At 41.7% G+C, this 16,980-nt stretch overlaps 2 protein-coding genes across 12 annotated transcripts in view; one reads left to right on the top strand and one right to left on the bottom strand.

Moving 5' to 3' along the window:
- Window positions 1–16,980, top strand: part of LOC143418413 (uncharacterized) — a 145,254-nt gene that overhangs the window by 19,474 nt on the left and 108,800 nt on the right. For 5 of the 10 annotated variants that reach the window (XR_013098425.1, XR_013098423.1, XR_013098427.1 and 2 more), the window contains one exon: window positions 942–2,326. Coding sequence is in view for 2 of the 10 variants with exons in the window: in XM_076883453.1 (XP_076739568.1) it covers window positions 10,567–10,619; window positions 10,777–10,841; window positions 11,786–11,832 (165 nt within the window). In the remaining 8 variants the exon portion in view is untranslated. Of the gene's footprint in view, window positions 1–941; window positions 2,327–10,540; window positions 10,631–10,776; window positions 10,842–11,785; window positions 11,833–16,980 lie in introns of those variants that run through there. The other 5 variants (XM_076883453.1, XM_076883452.1, XR_013098421.1 and 2 more) reach the window with 3 other exon arrangements.
- grin2ca (glutamate receptor, ionotropic, N-methyl D-aspartate 2Ca) overlaps window positions 9,631–16,980 on the bottom strand; it is a 79,289-nt gene continuing 71,939 nt past the window's right edge. For both annotated transcript variants that reach the window (XM_004556391.3, XM_076883446.1), the window contains exon 13: window positions 9,631–16,275. In XM_004556391.3, the coding sequence (XP_004556448.3) occupies window positions 14,653–16,275 (1,623 nt within the window). In that variant the 3' untranslated portion in view covers window positions 9,631–14,652. The remainder of the gene's footprint in view (window positions 16,276–16,980) is intronic.

Raw genomic sequence — 16,980 nt, 5'->3', positions numbered from 1 at the left:
AGTTTCCAACCAGAGGAAATGTATTTTTGAGTGTCTTCATGACACTCCCAACAAACATTAGTAGTATTGCCAAAAGAAAAATGTTTACCCCTTGAAATTTACATTCTGGTGCTACAGCTCCAGAGAGCAGCATTATTACCTCCGTCTCATTAGCTTAGTCGGCAGTTAAACACAGCTCAGCTCAAGCTTGTTATATATTCACTACTATATTCATAAAATAAAATCAGCATCAGAATGCTTTATTGATCCCTGGGGGAAATTATTTTTTTGTTACATTACATACATAACATTTTGATTGAGCATACATGCAAACACACAAGGACTCTTTTGATCTGCTGTTCTGAGTATCGCACAATTCAGTGCCTCCAAAACCACTGAGTAGTAATAAGGAGAACGTTGGAGTAGATTTTTATGCCTGAGCATGAAATCACAGAGCAGAGCAGCAGGTGGAGGTAGGCGACAGTGACAGTCATCTCAGAGTCGCCGTGGTGTGGTGATGGTGGTGAAGGAGACGGATGCAGGCTTCAGATGAGATCCTCACACAGCCTGAAAGAGTGCAGGCCTGAAAGGCAAAGCGTCAGAATTACAATGAAATAAAAGACAAAGTCAGGGAGTGCTTGGCTCGCAGAAAGCAGGCAGATAGATCGTTGGACAAAAACAGTGATGAGGAAACTATTATTGAGGTGATTCTGACGGCACCAGAAAACCAGAGTGACAAAGAGAACTGAGCAGAGATAAAACAGGGGCGCAGCTTCCTTATGGAACACGGTCATACGCTTCATTTATAACTGGATGTTGATGAAGAAAAACTATTCCACACGAGATAAGAGCCCCATCGAACAGATTACATAATCTAATCTCAGCATGCATACCAGCACTGTCTGAGAGTGACAATGTTTCTGTGTCCATCATCTCATTCGCCTGCTGTCTTGGCACCACAGACCCTCACATGTGGCCCACCATCTTTTCCTGAGAGTACGCTTCAGAGGAAGGCCCCTGTGGGACGATGGCTTATCTGCAGGCCTTGGCTAACGAATGATGAAAAACAGGCACCATCACGGCCACCAATCTGCTCCAGTGCTCCTGGCCTGGGTACAGATGCCAAGGCATCTGCCACAAATAAAAGACCCAGGCAGACTGACGCCCGCAGGCCAAACAACCAGAGGCTGGTAATAGCGCGTCCCTGACGGGCTTACGGATCCATCCTCTGCAGACAGAAACAGAGTTAGTTGATTGTGGCATGACCACATTAGTAAATGACATGAGGACATCATTCAAAACTGTTTTGTTTTGACAAATGCTTGAATAATTCGTCATGTTTCACTCATGTTAAGGTAAAAGTGCACTCCATTGTTAATGTTCGTTTACAGATTGCAGGTGGAGCATCATACGACTACTTTCAGTCAGATAGAACAACAAAAACACATTCATAGTGACATTTCAGTCAATTGTAAATATACTTGTATGTATTTTGGGTTTCTGTTCTTCCACCTCCTGTTTCATTTTGCAATCCCAGCTTCTCATTCATTCCTTTACTTCCCCTGTTTGTTCCCTCTGGTTTTCTGCAACACCACTAGCAATAAGACAACCCCTCACCCCAGCATTTACACTCCCCCGCTTCTCTTTGTGCTTTTGCTGGATTGCTTTGTTTTTTTCCCTTGCAGTTCCTACACTGTATGCCTCCTGATTTCTTTTGATTCCAGTTCAGCTGTTTTCTTACTCTCCACATGTCTCTATCAACTCTCCTCCCGTTTGACCTTTTTGATTGTTCTTTAAACTTTGCCCTTTGCCTGGAGCTTGTTAATGCTGTTCGCTGAGATGAGTGGAAACCTGTACATGACTCCAAACGTGCCAGTTAAGGTTAAGATTTTGGACTATGAAGTTTGCTGCCATGCATTTGATTTCTGTGAACCGTTACAGACAGAGCTAACTAGTCTCCCACGCCTCCTTTGGGCTCTGTTCTTTAAGACTTACGAAAATGAACCTGATGATGGCCGTTTGAGGGCTTTTTCACCTGCAGGGTGGGGTTTGAATCCCATGTGAAACCAATAAAAGAGCTGTGTTGGTGCATATGCTCATGTTTTCTCTGAGGGGAGAGCTGCAGACGACGGCTCTATTTACAGATTCTGGCAGTTTTTATTTAGATTTCTGACGCCTGCAGGTTTAATAATAAGAATGCATATGAACATAGAGAGCACTTTGTGTACTATAAGAGACAAAAACAGTTGTATTTTTGCCCTGTGATGATCCTAATGTTGAATAAAAAGCTCTGAAATACTGATCAGTGAGCGAACGCCATTCCTTTGATCCATACCTTTCTGCACCGTTGCATATTTTGTGCGTCCATTAGCCTGATTTACTGCACACTCTGACCTCATGTCAGCAGCTCACCCTGGCTTCGTCCCCTGGGAAGCACACAGTTAATAATGTTTATGGAGTGTATCCTGATGAAGTGACTCCACTCCATTATCACAGCTCCTTCCTGATGGCTGTCAAAGTCTGTCAGTCACGTGTCACGTAATCCATCAGTAAGGTAATTAAGAAAAGTAATAAATATGGTAATGTGAAATTAACCACCAAGTCATCATAGGGGAAAAACCGAACCCGACCCCGAGCGTGTATCTTGGAGACGTGACCAAAACTGCCTTTAAAAACCAAAAAAGGAAATTTTCTCATGCTGGAATTATTATTTCCTTTGTTCTCTGTTTGTCAAAATCACAGATTGTCAGAGTTAATGTTAGGGTCAGGGTTTGGGTCATTTCGATGGTGAATTAGACCTCAGAGGGTTAATATGGTTTGCGTGATTTCAGCGTGCAGTATAAACATATTTATTGAGATCAGAACATATCTTAAGACTGTTGTGAAGCTGTGAATGTTTTCACTGTCACGATCTTGTGATGACGGAGTATAGAAACAGTGTGGAGCATGCTCACCTTAAAACACCCATCATCTTATCCTTTTTATTGTAATAAAGACCTCAATTTAAAACACAATCATCATGTTCTATTAAATTAAATTTGAACTCATGAACTAATCAGTAAGGTGTTTACTGACAGCCGGGCAGCTGGGGGCCGTTATCTATGAGATCCTGTTACAGAGAAAGCAGGTTTCAGACACTCCCGCAGGGACTTCACTTTCCTGAGCTTTGCAGACTTTTTGCAGCGTTTGCTCTCATTCTAATCTTTATTAACATTTTTGGATTTTTACAAATTCATATTTCTTACCTAAGCTTTATTAGTATTAGTCTTTCATGACCCATGCACGAGGGAGTTTGTTTCCACAGTTAAGTCATCCTGTGTTTGACTGATACACCTGCAGTGCAGCACCGACTGTTTGCACCTTGGAGCTCAGTTGCATCATTTCTCTTTGAATACTTTCATATTAAAAGGTGATGATTACCAGGCATCTTTTAAAGGTGACACATCTGACTTCCCCGCATTGATACCTTGGGAGGTGTGATGTGGTTAGATAAAAGCTCATATCTTTTTTTTATGTACCGTTTCTGTTATTTTGTCCACCCCCCCATGCTCTGTGGCTTTGTGTTTCCATCCACAGAGCTGTCATGCCTGCAGTGGAAGGGGAGTTCAAGGATTCATCAAACAAACAGCAGGCCTGAGGTCTCTGCAGAAACTGGCTCAGCTGGTCAGCTCGGGTCCACACATCACGGCTAAGCTAATGAGAAGGGCCTGGATGGTGTGTGTGTGTGTGTGTGTGTGTGTGTGTGTGTGTGTGTGTGTGTGTGTGTGTGTGTGTGTGTGTGTGTGTGTGTGTGAGAAGCCTGGCCATCTTCCAGCTCTTACACATCCAGGTGGTTTGATTAAACACATCACTAACACATTGTCTGTGGGTTGATCAGAAGGGTCTGGGAGGAAAACCGTGAAGGGTAAAGTAGATGCAGTAGAAACAAGCAAAGCAGAACCGAAACAGTGTGACCGACATTCTCTACCTTGTTGTGGACTCTTTTCCTTTACGGATGCAAAACTAGAAACTAAAAAGTGACTTTTTCTTTGCCGTCTTCTCGGCTCTGGTGTCTCGTGAGCTTGTTAAAGTGCCGTTTGTGTCCCAGCAGAACTCATTTGGTCATTGCGCACCATCAGATCTGATCTGATCTCTCAATAAGTTTCAACCATTATGGCCTTCGTTACTTCCTCCTCTCTTTCATTGTGACAAATCCTTGTTTGTTCTTTGTGCTAATTCAAGCTGAGGGATAGCACCTCAGGTTGCTCCTCCTGCTGTCTGCTCCTCCGTCGTGCCTCCTGACCGCCGCTGTGCCTGACCGGATCGGTACTGGCGGCATTAGTCTCAGGATTATCAGCCAAGACCTTGTTTGGCCCTTTGTCTGTTGTGATTGAATCTGCATTTTTTTTTCAGTTGCTGCTTTATTTGATTTTCACTGCTTTTTCATACTTTTACATTTAACCAACTAAACTATTTTGATTTTTGGTTAGAATTCAGAAACTATTGTGGTTTGGGTTGAAACCCGTCTCATTGAGAGCTTCAGCTCAGTCACACGCTCCACTGCCAAAAGACACCGTGCTTCACGAGATGAAGGGCGAACGTAACTGACCTACAAGGAAACGGAGCAACAGAAAGTCCACGCTAGAGACTCGTGTTAATCCTGTTCTCGAGTGATCGTTAGCTTCTGCTTTTCATTCTTTCTGTCATCATAAGAGACATGACGGGACGTAGAACTCAAAGAGCCTAAAACAGAATGCTAGATCGTCCCGGCTCTGCCACCAACAGCTTCCCAATGAGTGCGATGTTTCACTAACATGGGTGAAGCCGAGGTCCAGCACAGCTTCAACATATCCGCTTGTTTCTGGTTTAAAGTGTCCACGAGGTCGGCTGGCCTGGCACTTATTCAGTGCTGTGGTGGGATGAGCAGAGATTGTGATTGGCCTCTGGGCCACAAAGGAAACATATTTTTCTTCGTTTTAAACCTTATAATAGGTCATTTTTCTAAAAGCTCTAAAACTTTATTGTTGTTGTTTTTAATCCTCTAATTTTTCTGTCTGGCGACCATTAAAATTACAGCGAAGCCTATCTGCTAGGCTAGACTGTTTGGGTTAATGAGGTTTGGCCTTAACTGCTTTGAGGTGTTGCTGATATAGCAGCCAAGTGGACTTGCTTCTGGAAAGACTTTGATCAAGAGTGTAGACTATTCTCAGAGCGATCCTTTCCCTCTGTTGGATTGCAGGCAGACGGGACGCTTCAGTGACTCATTATATCTATAAAAGAGGACAGAGCTAGCTGGTTAGCATGCAAACCTAAGATACATTTATTATTTCAATACATAGATGTCTTTGCCTGTCATGCCGTCGGAGTCTGCATTACATGCATTTGTTCAATGGTTTAAATGAAAAAAATTATAATTTTGCACCTTTATTTGGTTCATCCTTCATGCAAATAACCAAATGGAGTCACAGTGTGAAATTAATTGCTCTGTGATAGGACATCAGCACAGTGCCTGAGGCCTTTAGTCAACTTTTCTCTCACTGTGGATGCACATCAGCAGCTCAGATGTACCTGTGACTGTCTAATTTCAATATTTCCAATATGCAGAGGGAATCAAGAGTGAAATCGTATTCATAAACAATCCCCTGACACTAGATGTAATCTTGTCCAGTATTTATGTGATAAAAATTGGGAAATAAATGGTCTTGCATGGCTCATCCTTGTACACCCACCTTCTATGAGTTCATACATTTTAAATGGGAGTGAGAGGCAATGAATTTGTCACCAATTAAAGCACAGATCACAGAATTACTCAGTAATTACCGGCTCAGCTGAATGAATGCTGGCCAGTTCAAATACGTGCCTGTAGAGATTTACATTAAAGTTCCACCGAATGAGTTTATTCAGCCGAGACTCGATTCTCACACTTATTAAGTGCTTATGGCATTAATCTGTCTTTGTCCAATCAGAAGTCATGTTTCTATATGATACTGAGCCACAGTGAAAAGCACTCATCAGTCAGTGATATCAGCGAACAGCTCCCATTAGTGAGCACGGCATGCTGAGACGCAGCTATGCAGAGCGTTTAACCCAGAAACCACTTTAAAATATAATCAAAGCTTTTCTTTGGATACGCAGGAAACATTATGGGGATATCTGCTGAAAATGAGGAATAGAAATCAGGGGATCCTGCAGCTTATTACTATACTCCACGTCCTAATCACACAACACGAGGCTGCCTGTCTGTCAGGTGAAGTTCTGACACAGTTCTCTTCTGCTCCAGAGCCACAGATCGATTGCTCTCAAAGATTGTCGTTTCTACGTGTAATTGATCTAACTGTTACCTCCTTAAAATCCCATTTCTTTTATTTCTGTACTGTGAACACTAGTTTTCATTACTGTGAATGATTTCTGTGGCTCTGCAGACTGATTACTCACTGAAAATTCAGAAAGCCTGGTGCACTCTGCAGGGAACTCTAGGAACCACGAATAAACAGAATTTTCTGCTCAAAGATTTTCAGAGGATAAACAGGCCCAGAGCACACAAATTAATTCTCTTTAATTCTTCTCTAATTATGCACAATTAAAGGCTGTGAATTAATCAGTGCGCGTAATCGGCTTGCTGTCTTTGAGCTGAAATGCACCTGATTTAGAAGCTGCTGGAAGATTATCAGAGAACGGCGACTTTATTGGATTCTGTGGAGAAGCAGTTGACATTTAGCGGTTTCACTCGATGAGAGGTCTGATCTCACCTTTGGGACAGGGATTCATCCTCTGGAAAATGTGCGAGAGGCTTCAGGGAGGGTGGCGGAGTGAGCGTCTGCCTGAATGGCGGGGTGTTTGAAAGGAAATCCAGGAGTGATGTTGGGAAGGAGGGCCGGCAGGTGAGTGGTTGCCTTCTCCAGGAATGAGTTTGTAAGCAGGCTTGGTGAATTTTATCAATAGTGGCCAGGAGATTGCACTGCAGGTGAGCCTAATCAGAGGCGAGAGAACTGGGGACACAAAGAGACAAGGGTAAGTACGAGGCAAGAGACACGAGAGGCGTAGTTACCACTGTGAGGTAGCTGATAGACTGTCAAGACTGGAGGACTGAGCTGGCCTTAAAAGCCCCTCTGCTGGGCGAACACAGGAAACCACAGGACCCATACCGAAAAACACCAGACACTCAGATCATGACACCTTTGGTCCTGAAATCCATGTGTGATGTGTACCACCTTTGTAAACGAAGGACTCGAGCCCATTGCCGCTGTCGCAGAATGAATGGCAGGGTAGACCACAGGTGTGATGCCAGTCTTTTGCAGGGCTACTGCAAATTTAGACCTACTGTCAATTAGAGGTGGGAATCACCATACATCCCACGATACGATATTATCACAATATTTAACTCATGATACGATATTATTGCAAAATTTAAAAATATTTTGCGATATTCAGATTTTGTACATAAAGGTAAACTTTATCAATATTCATTTTATCTAATATCAAAGTCTCACACTCAGTCTTTCTCTCATTTCAGTTTTATTGTTGACAAACTGAACGGTTTGTATTACAGTCTAGTCCAACTTAACTGAATGCAACCATCTGGTACAATTATAGCTATTCTGAACTATGCAATTTATGAAAACTATGCAGCCCCTTCAGCAACTGAAGAATTTGAAAGTAAATTAAAACAAAATATAATTTTACATTAAATAAAAAAGTTTTAAACTTAATTAAAATAAAACATGTCTTAAATTAAAATAAGTAAACTGTCATGTTTATTGCTGCCATAAAAAAGTTAAACACATTTGGACAGTGAAGGAATGTCAGGATTCTTGCTCAGAAAAAGGATCAACATGCTCTGAAGTCCTTTTTTGTAACAAAATATCGATTTCTGCTGTCCCTGTATCGATACATTATTAGCAAACAAAATATCAGATACTACACAGTATCGATTTTTTTCCCCCACCCCTACTGTCAATTTAGAATTACTCGTTAATCCAACATAAATGAATCTAACATACATTCTCTGGACTGTGGAGTATGGGCAGCAGAGGGCCATACTGATAAGGGTCACACATTGGACAGTTGAAGTGGAACACGGCACACACTGTGCTGAATTATGTCAAAGTCCATGAATAATGTATGTGGATGATTATTTTGTGGCCTGAACACCTGAGTCTTTGTTTCAGCACAGATATTTAGTTCAAACACAGGTTTTTGTTGTTTAGTGTTTGTTTTTTTTAGCATAACTCATTTCAAGTCTTTTTCATTTGACAAGCTTGCAGTGAAACTGTTTTTGTCATGTTAACTATATGATTGTATTTATTAATATAATGTATTCTTGTCACTTGTGTAAATGTTTCACACTTGACTGCTAATGTGAGTAATCAGTGATGATGATAGTGTTATCTTCCAGTGTGGTAACTCTGAAAACAGCGTTGCTGTTTTAAAATAGTTTTCACCATCTTCAGTGGCTCGCGGGTCAGGACTGCTACAGCGCACGTGAGTGGATATTCTGGACAAAGCGAATTGCTGGTCATATTTTACGTGCATGTGTAGAATCATTTATCAACTGCACTGCAATCAGCCAGCCCTCACATCAATTCCGCAGGTCTCAGAGAGCGGTGCAGAATACATAAACGCCTCATCGCTGCACCATTATATCGCTGTTTGTCTTGGAGCCAAGATGAAAACACACGAGAGCCCGAGGCATGAGACGCAGAGATATGAATTTTGCATCAATATGGGCCACAGACTGCACTCATGGCTTTGACTCTTTCTTTCTACGTTTGAGTAAATCAGAGCGATTAGGGCCAGCGGACGCCTTTACAATGTGCTGACGTGGCACATATGTTAAATCAAGCACTGTGAGCTGTAATATTTCAAACAGTATCAGAAAGACACTCAGTGGGACATAGTGTAGTGTTAGGCTTTTATGTTTGGCTTTGTGATAAAGCTTGTGTTTGGATAGGATTAAGAACTGAGTGTGGCTTTCAGCCCCGCGCAGCAATTGGTGTAAACACTGAAATAAAGTTTGTCTGAAGGCTTTTAAAGTGTGTTTGCCAGCAAATCAAACTTCTTTTTTGGAGTATTTTCCTGCAGATTTGGAAAATTTTGTTTTAATGCCCCACACAGTGCGGCAGCTCTCCCCGCAGACAGACAGTGCCCTGGCCCATCCAACTTTATTTCAAATTCTTGTGAAAAGTTGGAAAGATTTGCAGTAACTGATGCACAGTATATCTCTGATATGTCCATTTGATGGATGATACATCCTGAAAAACATAGGACTCTTGGCTGTGAACACTCAGTGTAAACATCGCTTCAATTAAAGCTGAAATAAGCTGATACAGGATATATGTGATGCTGTCAGCTGGTGCGAAATAAGGTGATTTTTCAAACTAATGCTTTTTCAAAGCGAAGCATAAGCAGAAAAATGAAATTTAATACACAGCTGATGTCCAGTTCCTCCATCAAAAGGAAATAGAGACATTCCAGAAACATTTATTTGTGCATTTTGCTCTGTGTCACATGTAGTAAAACTCAGATTTGCATTACTCAGTGTTTGATTTTGACTAACACTTTTTAAACCAATAATTCACATATGTGTGTCTGACAAATCAGAAACTACATTTAGAACAATTTCTTTTTTCAATATAAGAGGTCCGACCCCCCCTTTCCCTTTGTGTTCACTTCACTCCATTGGTAATATTCCCATGGATGAATATATTTGTGTCTAACTGGCTTTCTATGAACAGATGACTGGACTCATTATTCATTAAAATAATTTTATGCTTTTATATTATACCAGCTGTATAATATACCTCAGTAACAATCTCATTTTATTGGGTGCTCTGCTTTTATAGATCTGTTTTCAACAAGTTGTGACATAAAAGGAGAAAGAAGAAAAAATATCAAGAATATGCTTAAACCTTATAGTCAAATAAAATTGTTACAAGACATAGGAGAAAGCAGTAAAACAATTTTTTGTGTTCTCTGTATCTCTTGTATGCTTGTTACTACAAAATGAATAAAAGCAAAACAAGAAGAAAATTATAAAATACTTTATTGTTCAGACTTATAGAGCAAAGGTTAATTTAGCTACTTGATTCCACTTTTAAATTAATACTTTTTACTCAGGCAGGAGTCTAAATTGACTATGCTGTTCACAGACAACACTGTGTTCTGTAGCAAGAGTAGGGAGCAGGTGGAGGGGAGCCTGGATAGGTGGAGGTATGCACTGGAGAGAAGAGGAATGAAAGTCAGTCGAAGTGAGACAGAATACGTGTGTGAATGAGAGGAAGACAGGTGGAAAGGTGAACATGCAAGGAGGGCAAGTGGTGAAGGTGGATGAGTTTAAATACCTGTGGTCAACCATCCACAAACACGCCAGCGCACAAGGGAGGTGAAGAAGAGCATGCAGACGGGGTGGAGTGGGTGGAGATGAGAGTCAGGGTGATTTGTGACAGAAGCAAAGCAGCGAGAGTGAAAGGGAAGGTTTATTAGATGGTAGTGAGACCTGTGATGGTGCATGGTTTAAACTGAAAAAAGCCAGGAGGCTGAGCTGGAGGTGTTGAGTGAGAAATAAGTGGAGCAGAGAGGCAGCTCGGGATACACAGGTGTGGTTTGGACATGCGCAGAGGAGGGAGAGTGGACATGATGGGCGTGACAGAGTATAGGATAGGGTGAGATGGAGGTAGATGACCCCTAAATGGGTTTATTCACTGCCATATATTCAAGCCCGATTCTATTAACTATTAAATATTTTATTTATTTATTTTTTACTAATAATATATTAAATAATTTTGGATTTTTAACGTAGTTTTCACTGTTTTCTATCAGTAGGAGCAGCGCCCTCTGCTGGTGTCTCCAGACTTGGACCGCGGTTTCTCCTCCTGTTTGCTTCGGTACGTTCGTCTGTGTTAAACTCTTATAAATCCTTTAAATATGAGATTATTTCTGCTGTTAAACGTTGTGTTGTTTGTAATTTTCACGTGACAGTAGTCCTCCAGCGGTCAGTGTAACTCTGTCGGGCACAGGTGATCTCGGCTAGCGTAATTGATTAGCTCTAAGAGCCGAGCTTGCTAGCTAACAGTCAGGCTAAATGATTTCTTCCAATAAATAAATAAATAATAGGGTGGCCAACGTTTTGTGCTTGTTGACTTGTAAAAGCCTATATGACATTTGAATTTCGCCATTCATTAACCACACGGAGAAGGCATCGTTTAAATATGTTAAAAATGTTTTTATAAACAAACAGTATTATTAAAGTTCTTCATGATTGGGCCAAGTGTCCTCTTTTTTGGAAGTCAAAATATGCTCACCCTATAAATAATAAAGAAAGAAGTTCATCCAATAGAAATTTGCTGGGGTTGTATCTGTCACTGAAATAAGGAAAGACTGGTCCATAAATACATACAGTAATAATGTATTTGCACTACTTTAATTTCAGCTCAGTGTGAGAGTCTTTACTGCCTGTTCTTAGTTTAAAGAGCTTCTAATTTCTCCGCTTTCAAGTCACATATGAAGTCAAATAATATTAATGAAGTTCAGAACATGTTAACATAAACAAGATGCCAGCTTCCTGTTTTTGTTTTGTTTGTTTGTTTCATTTTACCTTTTTGCTTTTGTTCTAATACTGCCGTTTTACCTGTTTACAGTATTTTTATTGGATTACTGTTTCTTATACATGATGCCTGCTGCTAATGCATAGTAAGTTCTGAGCTTGAGGACGGAGAAGTGTTATGGACCAGATCTCATGTATTTATTTTCAACCCGGCATTTTTTTTATTTCTTTTCTCATCATTTTTATTTTCTTTATTTGCAATTCTTTTACTTCCTGTCTGTGCAGGGTGGAAGAGAAGACTGACAGCTGACACCCAGATGAACATCAGCCAGGTCAGGCCGGCTATCATGTTTACTGTAAATGTCCATTTGTGTCTTAGTTCCATACTTCTCAGAGTTGTTATTTAATGAAAACAAATGCCTCATAGACACAAACACACAGATCAAATCTTAACCTCCTAAGACCCGAACTCTTCCACGACTTGTATTTTTAATTTCTCTTTGATATTTGGGCTGATTGGGACCTGATGAATGTAAAAACAAAGAATTACTAAAAAAAATTTTGCCTAATTTTTGTTTCTGAGAAAAATGAGAACCACTTATGAGGATATTTGATTAAAATTTCGATAGAACAGTAGCAGCATAATGTCCTCGTAAGTGGATATCAGGCCCTTGTAGAGCAAAATTGAGTATTTTGGTCTAAATAACCCAAAATGTGATGTCCACATATGTGGACGCCAGGTCCTAGGAGGTTAAATAAAGACACATTCTGACTTCTTTAGCAGAATCACATGGAGAATGTGTAGCATTGAACATGGGACACAGTTTGCCTGTCTTCTGTGTTATTTTGCTTCTGGATAAGCCGGTGATGGTTACATGCTGTAATTTGGCTTTAGGCATGTAAATATCAGAAATATTCATTGCTGCTTTGAGTATGGGAACCTTCGGCACGATAAATGTTTACTGCCTCTGCTAACAGGTGAGTTTCTGCCGGGACTCTGTTTAATTGCTGTTCTGAAGTGCGCCTGCTGACGCTGCTGGCTGTTTTCGTTGCTCTCTGCAGATCTGCTCCTGGCTGATTGTTCTGGTATCTGTTGGCTGAAGCTTTGAGCGTTCATACTGCGGTGTTTGTTTTAACTCTTTGTAAACTTTATTCTGCTGGCTGAGCTGCAGTCATTTCCCTTTGTTTTTTGCTTGGCACATGCAGTTGGTGCTTTGTGAACAACATGGAGTGTGAACACAGGTTATTTGAGCCATCAGTCGGGTTATTTTTTGTTGTGTCAGTTCGCAGGAAAAGCTACCAGGCCAAATTTCATGACAGTTTGTGGAGATGTGCAGCTTATGATTAAATATTGGTGAATTAACCCATTAAATGTTAGCATAGACATAGATCTGTCCTAATCAACCAATGGATTATTTGGATTGACATCTCCGCAGACAAATTCCTACTCTCGTTTTTTAAAAATGTGGTAATATTTACCATCTCAGCTCAAACGCCTCATTTCCCTCTTACTTACAGTGCTTCTGATTTTTATACTGCCTTTGCTTTTCATTTTATTTCGAGTGCGGCCTTTCTCTGCGGCTGCAGGGGCAGCTCTCTGTGTTTAGAGATTGGCAGCCAGATACAACAGCAGCACCCTGACTGAGCTGTTTGCACACGACTGTTGTGTGAATGAGTGTTGATCTTATGGTTTGTTACCCAGACGGATGCTGTGAGCTGTGTGAAGGGATATTCTGTTGTTTGCAACTTTCTCATTTTACATCTTTTTACATGTTACTGTAGCTGAAACCAAAACGCCATGGTTTTTGAGCCTGCAGTTAATATTTAAACACATCTAAGATCAAGTCAGGACAGGTATGGAAGTGAAGTTAACTCTGCTTTGGGCAGTTGTCAGGGCTGTACCTCTTGTACAGCAATATTTTTTGTAGGGATTTTATCATTTGAACAATAATAACAACAATGTTGACTGATATGTGAATGTGAATCAGTTGTTTTATCTACTAAAACATTGACTGAACATTAGAAAATATGAGATTCGGCTTACAGAAAGATATTTCTTAAGCTCTGCAACTCTTTGAACCCTCTGTTGCTCCTTTGGGAATTCAGACTTTTCAGTGACAACATAAAAATACAGATTTTGTTGTTGTAAATGGATAAACATCCCTCTCTTTTCTTTTCCCAGGTGAAATAATTTGCTTGTCTTTCTGTATTAGTTACCATATGTACTGATCTTCAGGGTCATTTAGGAAAAACCGCTTGTTTGATTTGACCAAGTCTTGTTTAAATGTCTGTAGATTATAAGTGATCTGTGGAATAGCAGACCCTAGGCTACTTCACTGAAAAATGGTTCCACTATACTGTATTTATTCTTTCTGTATGATTTGATGGACTGTGTGCATAATGCAACTCAAGTTTAAATGAGAGAACCACTTTCTTTATATGTCCTTTGAATATGAGAGGACACAGATGAAGAGGACAGAGGATGATCCCAAAAGACCCTTGATGGCCTTGTTCTTTATTAAAGGGTAGTGTGACAATGGAAATACATGATACTTTATATGGTTTTCCCTTTTTAAAATCTCAGTCAAATTACATTAATGACCAGTGGAGCAGAAAGTCTCAGAACAACGGTGCGCCCAAGGTCATGGACTAAGAAATTTACGGAAGACATGTCAGTGGTTTGATCACAAAATTATATCGATAATTTATCACTCAATCGAAATGGTGGGAAACTGAAGTGAATTTGTAGGAAATGAGAGCAGAAAATCACAAGTTGTAATCAGATCGAGAGGCTACAGTATATTGTCTCCCAGTATTCGTTCACATAGCAACACAGCATTTAAAAATCGTTTAAATAACAATCAACGGGTTAAATTCTTATGTATTAAATACTTTTCAACATTGCCTTTTTTAAAATTTGTATTTCAGTTTGGCTTATAAAGTCCCAGCAGTAACTTGTTTTTGAGTGTCTTCTCCTTTTACATATCACTGCCCAAGATATTATTGCACTGATAATTGAGAGTCAATGCTCTCAAATACACTGTTGGTGTAGAGTTTTATTTTTGCTTTAACCAGAGGCTGAGGGGAGAACCTCCAGGCATTCCTTGGGGCTCAGTCACAGAGCCTAATGGAGGACTGTTAAGGATGGTGGTTCAGACCTCAGACTCCAGGCTTGAAACCCTACCCCAGGGCTTTGGCACATAGGGACTGTTGACTCTTCGCGCAACCAACACCTGCCTCCGGTCTCTAGGCCCAGAGCCTGGGTCTTCCCTGTTTCCTGTGCCATCGTAGGCCCCAAACATATTGTTGTGGTAAACCATCTGCCTGTCACTCATACGAGGCAGCATTGCTGCATTGTCTGGGCAGTGGCTTGTACAGGGAAACAAGTGGCACATGTCCTTGGAACTGTTGTAGAACTGGGACGGTCCCTGAGCCAGTGGCCCCACGTACACGGGTAAGTCTGTGTACGAGTTCAGGTAGGTGGAATAGTGTCTGTGCACCACTGTGGAGGAAGAACGGCGCAGGGCGGCTGCGTTCTGCAGAATGGCTTCCCTGTAAGAGGGCAGCCGGGTGGACTCGGAGTACTTGAGCTTTTGCTTGTAGGGGTAGGAGCCCATGTGGGCTGGGTCCAAGTAGGCTGGCTCAGCAGCCAAAGGGTAGCAGGACAGGTTGTGCCCCAGACTGCCATATAGCTTGTGGGGTTTGGGGTTAGCCACTACCACCCGTGGAAACAGGTCAGGCATGTCTCCTCTGGTCGGGGGAGATGTGGATGTCGAAGGCTTTGTTTCATCTACCTGATGGATCCTGTCATTGCCCCATGTGGCTTTGAGGAATGAGGCGCGGCGGTTCAGCTTGTCCTTTCCGAGGAGTGGTATGTCGTCCATGTCGGGTTCCAGGTAGGACTTCATGCAGGAGTTGCAGCTGGTGCTGCCACTAGGGTAGTGTCCTGCGGTGCAAGGCATGGCAGCTGCATTGGAGGCGTGGTTACTTAGGAGGTGATTTGCTCTCAGCTCGGCGAGGCAGGTTTGAGGTCCATCGTAATCACCTCTTACTCTCGGGTCTGCAGCATCAAACACATAGCTATGGGACCTCCTCCTGCGACTCACACAGTCAGGGGGGTAGCTGAACTTCCTCCTCAGGGGTGCTCTGTGTTCCATGTAGATATCTGGCATCTGGAAGTCCCTGTAAGTGGCAAAAGGAGAGATGGGGTGACGGGCTTGGTTCTCCACATACAGCCTGCTGCTGGGATGGGGGTTTGACGGTCCGGCAGGAGAAGGATCCCTTATGGCGATGTGAGGGCTGCTGAGACTGGAGATGGGCAGAGTCCTCTCTAAGATGTGCTGACTGCTGCGGGCGGGCAGCGTGTACCGGAGTGGGGTTGGTCGAGTTACCACCCGGGGCTTATCCAGGAGGGTTTGGGATGAAGAATCCCCATAATGAATGGGAAAGGTGGGTGTAATGGCCCTCTGAGGGTACGGAGAATGGTTGTCTGTGATGCTTGAGATGTAGGGCAGGCGTCCGTGAGTCATGTCTGTAGTGGTAACTCTGGGTGGCAGGGCAGCTCGCACATTGTCGGCCCCCCGCCTGCTCCAGTTCTCTATTGTTTTGGTGGCATTATCCAAAGAGTTCTCCACTCTTGCAGAGGACACCATGTCCTTGGCTGTTTTAAGCATCTTTAGCATATTGGCTTGTGTATAGTTAGAAGTGACGTCTGGACTCTGTATGCTCCCGTTGTGGTCAGCGGACTCTACCCCATTGAAGCAGCTGTAGATGCCCTGCGGAGAGGTGGAAAGTTAATATTAATATGTGTAAACTTCATTAGATACCAGAATGACCGGCAATTTCATCAACTGAGTGGGATAAAAAAAAAGAGAGATTTTATTGACATGCTGACCTAGTAAAGTGGAAAAAAATGACAGAAAGCTGTAACTGCAGAAGGAGAGTCGTTATTGTTTTGATGGTTTATGTGCGTGTTGCTGTGATTGAAATGTTGTTTGGACAGATTCATCTCAGGAATATAAATGAGCGATTTGCTGATCGTGCACTTACCATATTAGTTTTTCCACTTTTATCCCATCAGCTATATTTTACATCCACATTGCATATCTCTTTGGAATACTTAATCTCATTTTTGACTACACTAGACACACAGATGAAGTTTATTTTTTTTAAATGGGGCAATTTAGATTCAGTTTCACCAGCAGCACGACTGCCACTTTATTCCAGTATCCCTGAAGTCCCTTCGTTGCTTTAAGCTCACTGTATTTTACAGTCTTTCTTTTGCTACCCTTGAACTATTGTGGTTGTGTTACTCACCTACTGGATTTCCGATGTCTTTTAATGCTCTACTTTGAAGGAGACCTCACAAAGGATACAGCATTTTTTTACAATTGTGAATTTTTGTGCCGTTAGTTTGCGTAAACATGAGCACTGAATCTGTTTGGGTGAATTTTCCTTGTTGGGAACTTATTATTATTATT

This window comes from Maylandia zebra, linkage group LG4, assembly GCF_041146795.1.
Source record: "Maylandia zebra isolate NMK-2024a linkage group LG4, Mzebra_GT3a, whole genome shotgun sequence".
Lineage (NCBI taxonomy): Eukaryota > Metazoa > Chordata > Actinopteri > Cichliformes > Cichlidae > Maylandia > Maylandia zebra.
This window is presented reverse-complemented; position numbering and strand designations above follow the sequence as displayed.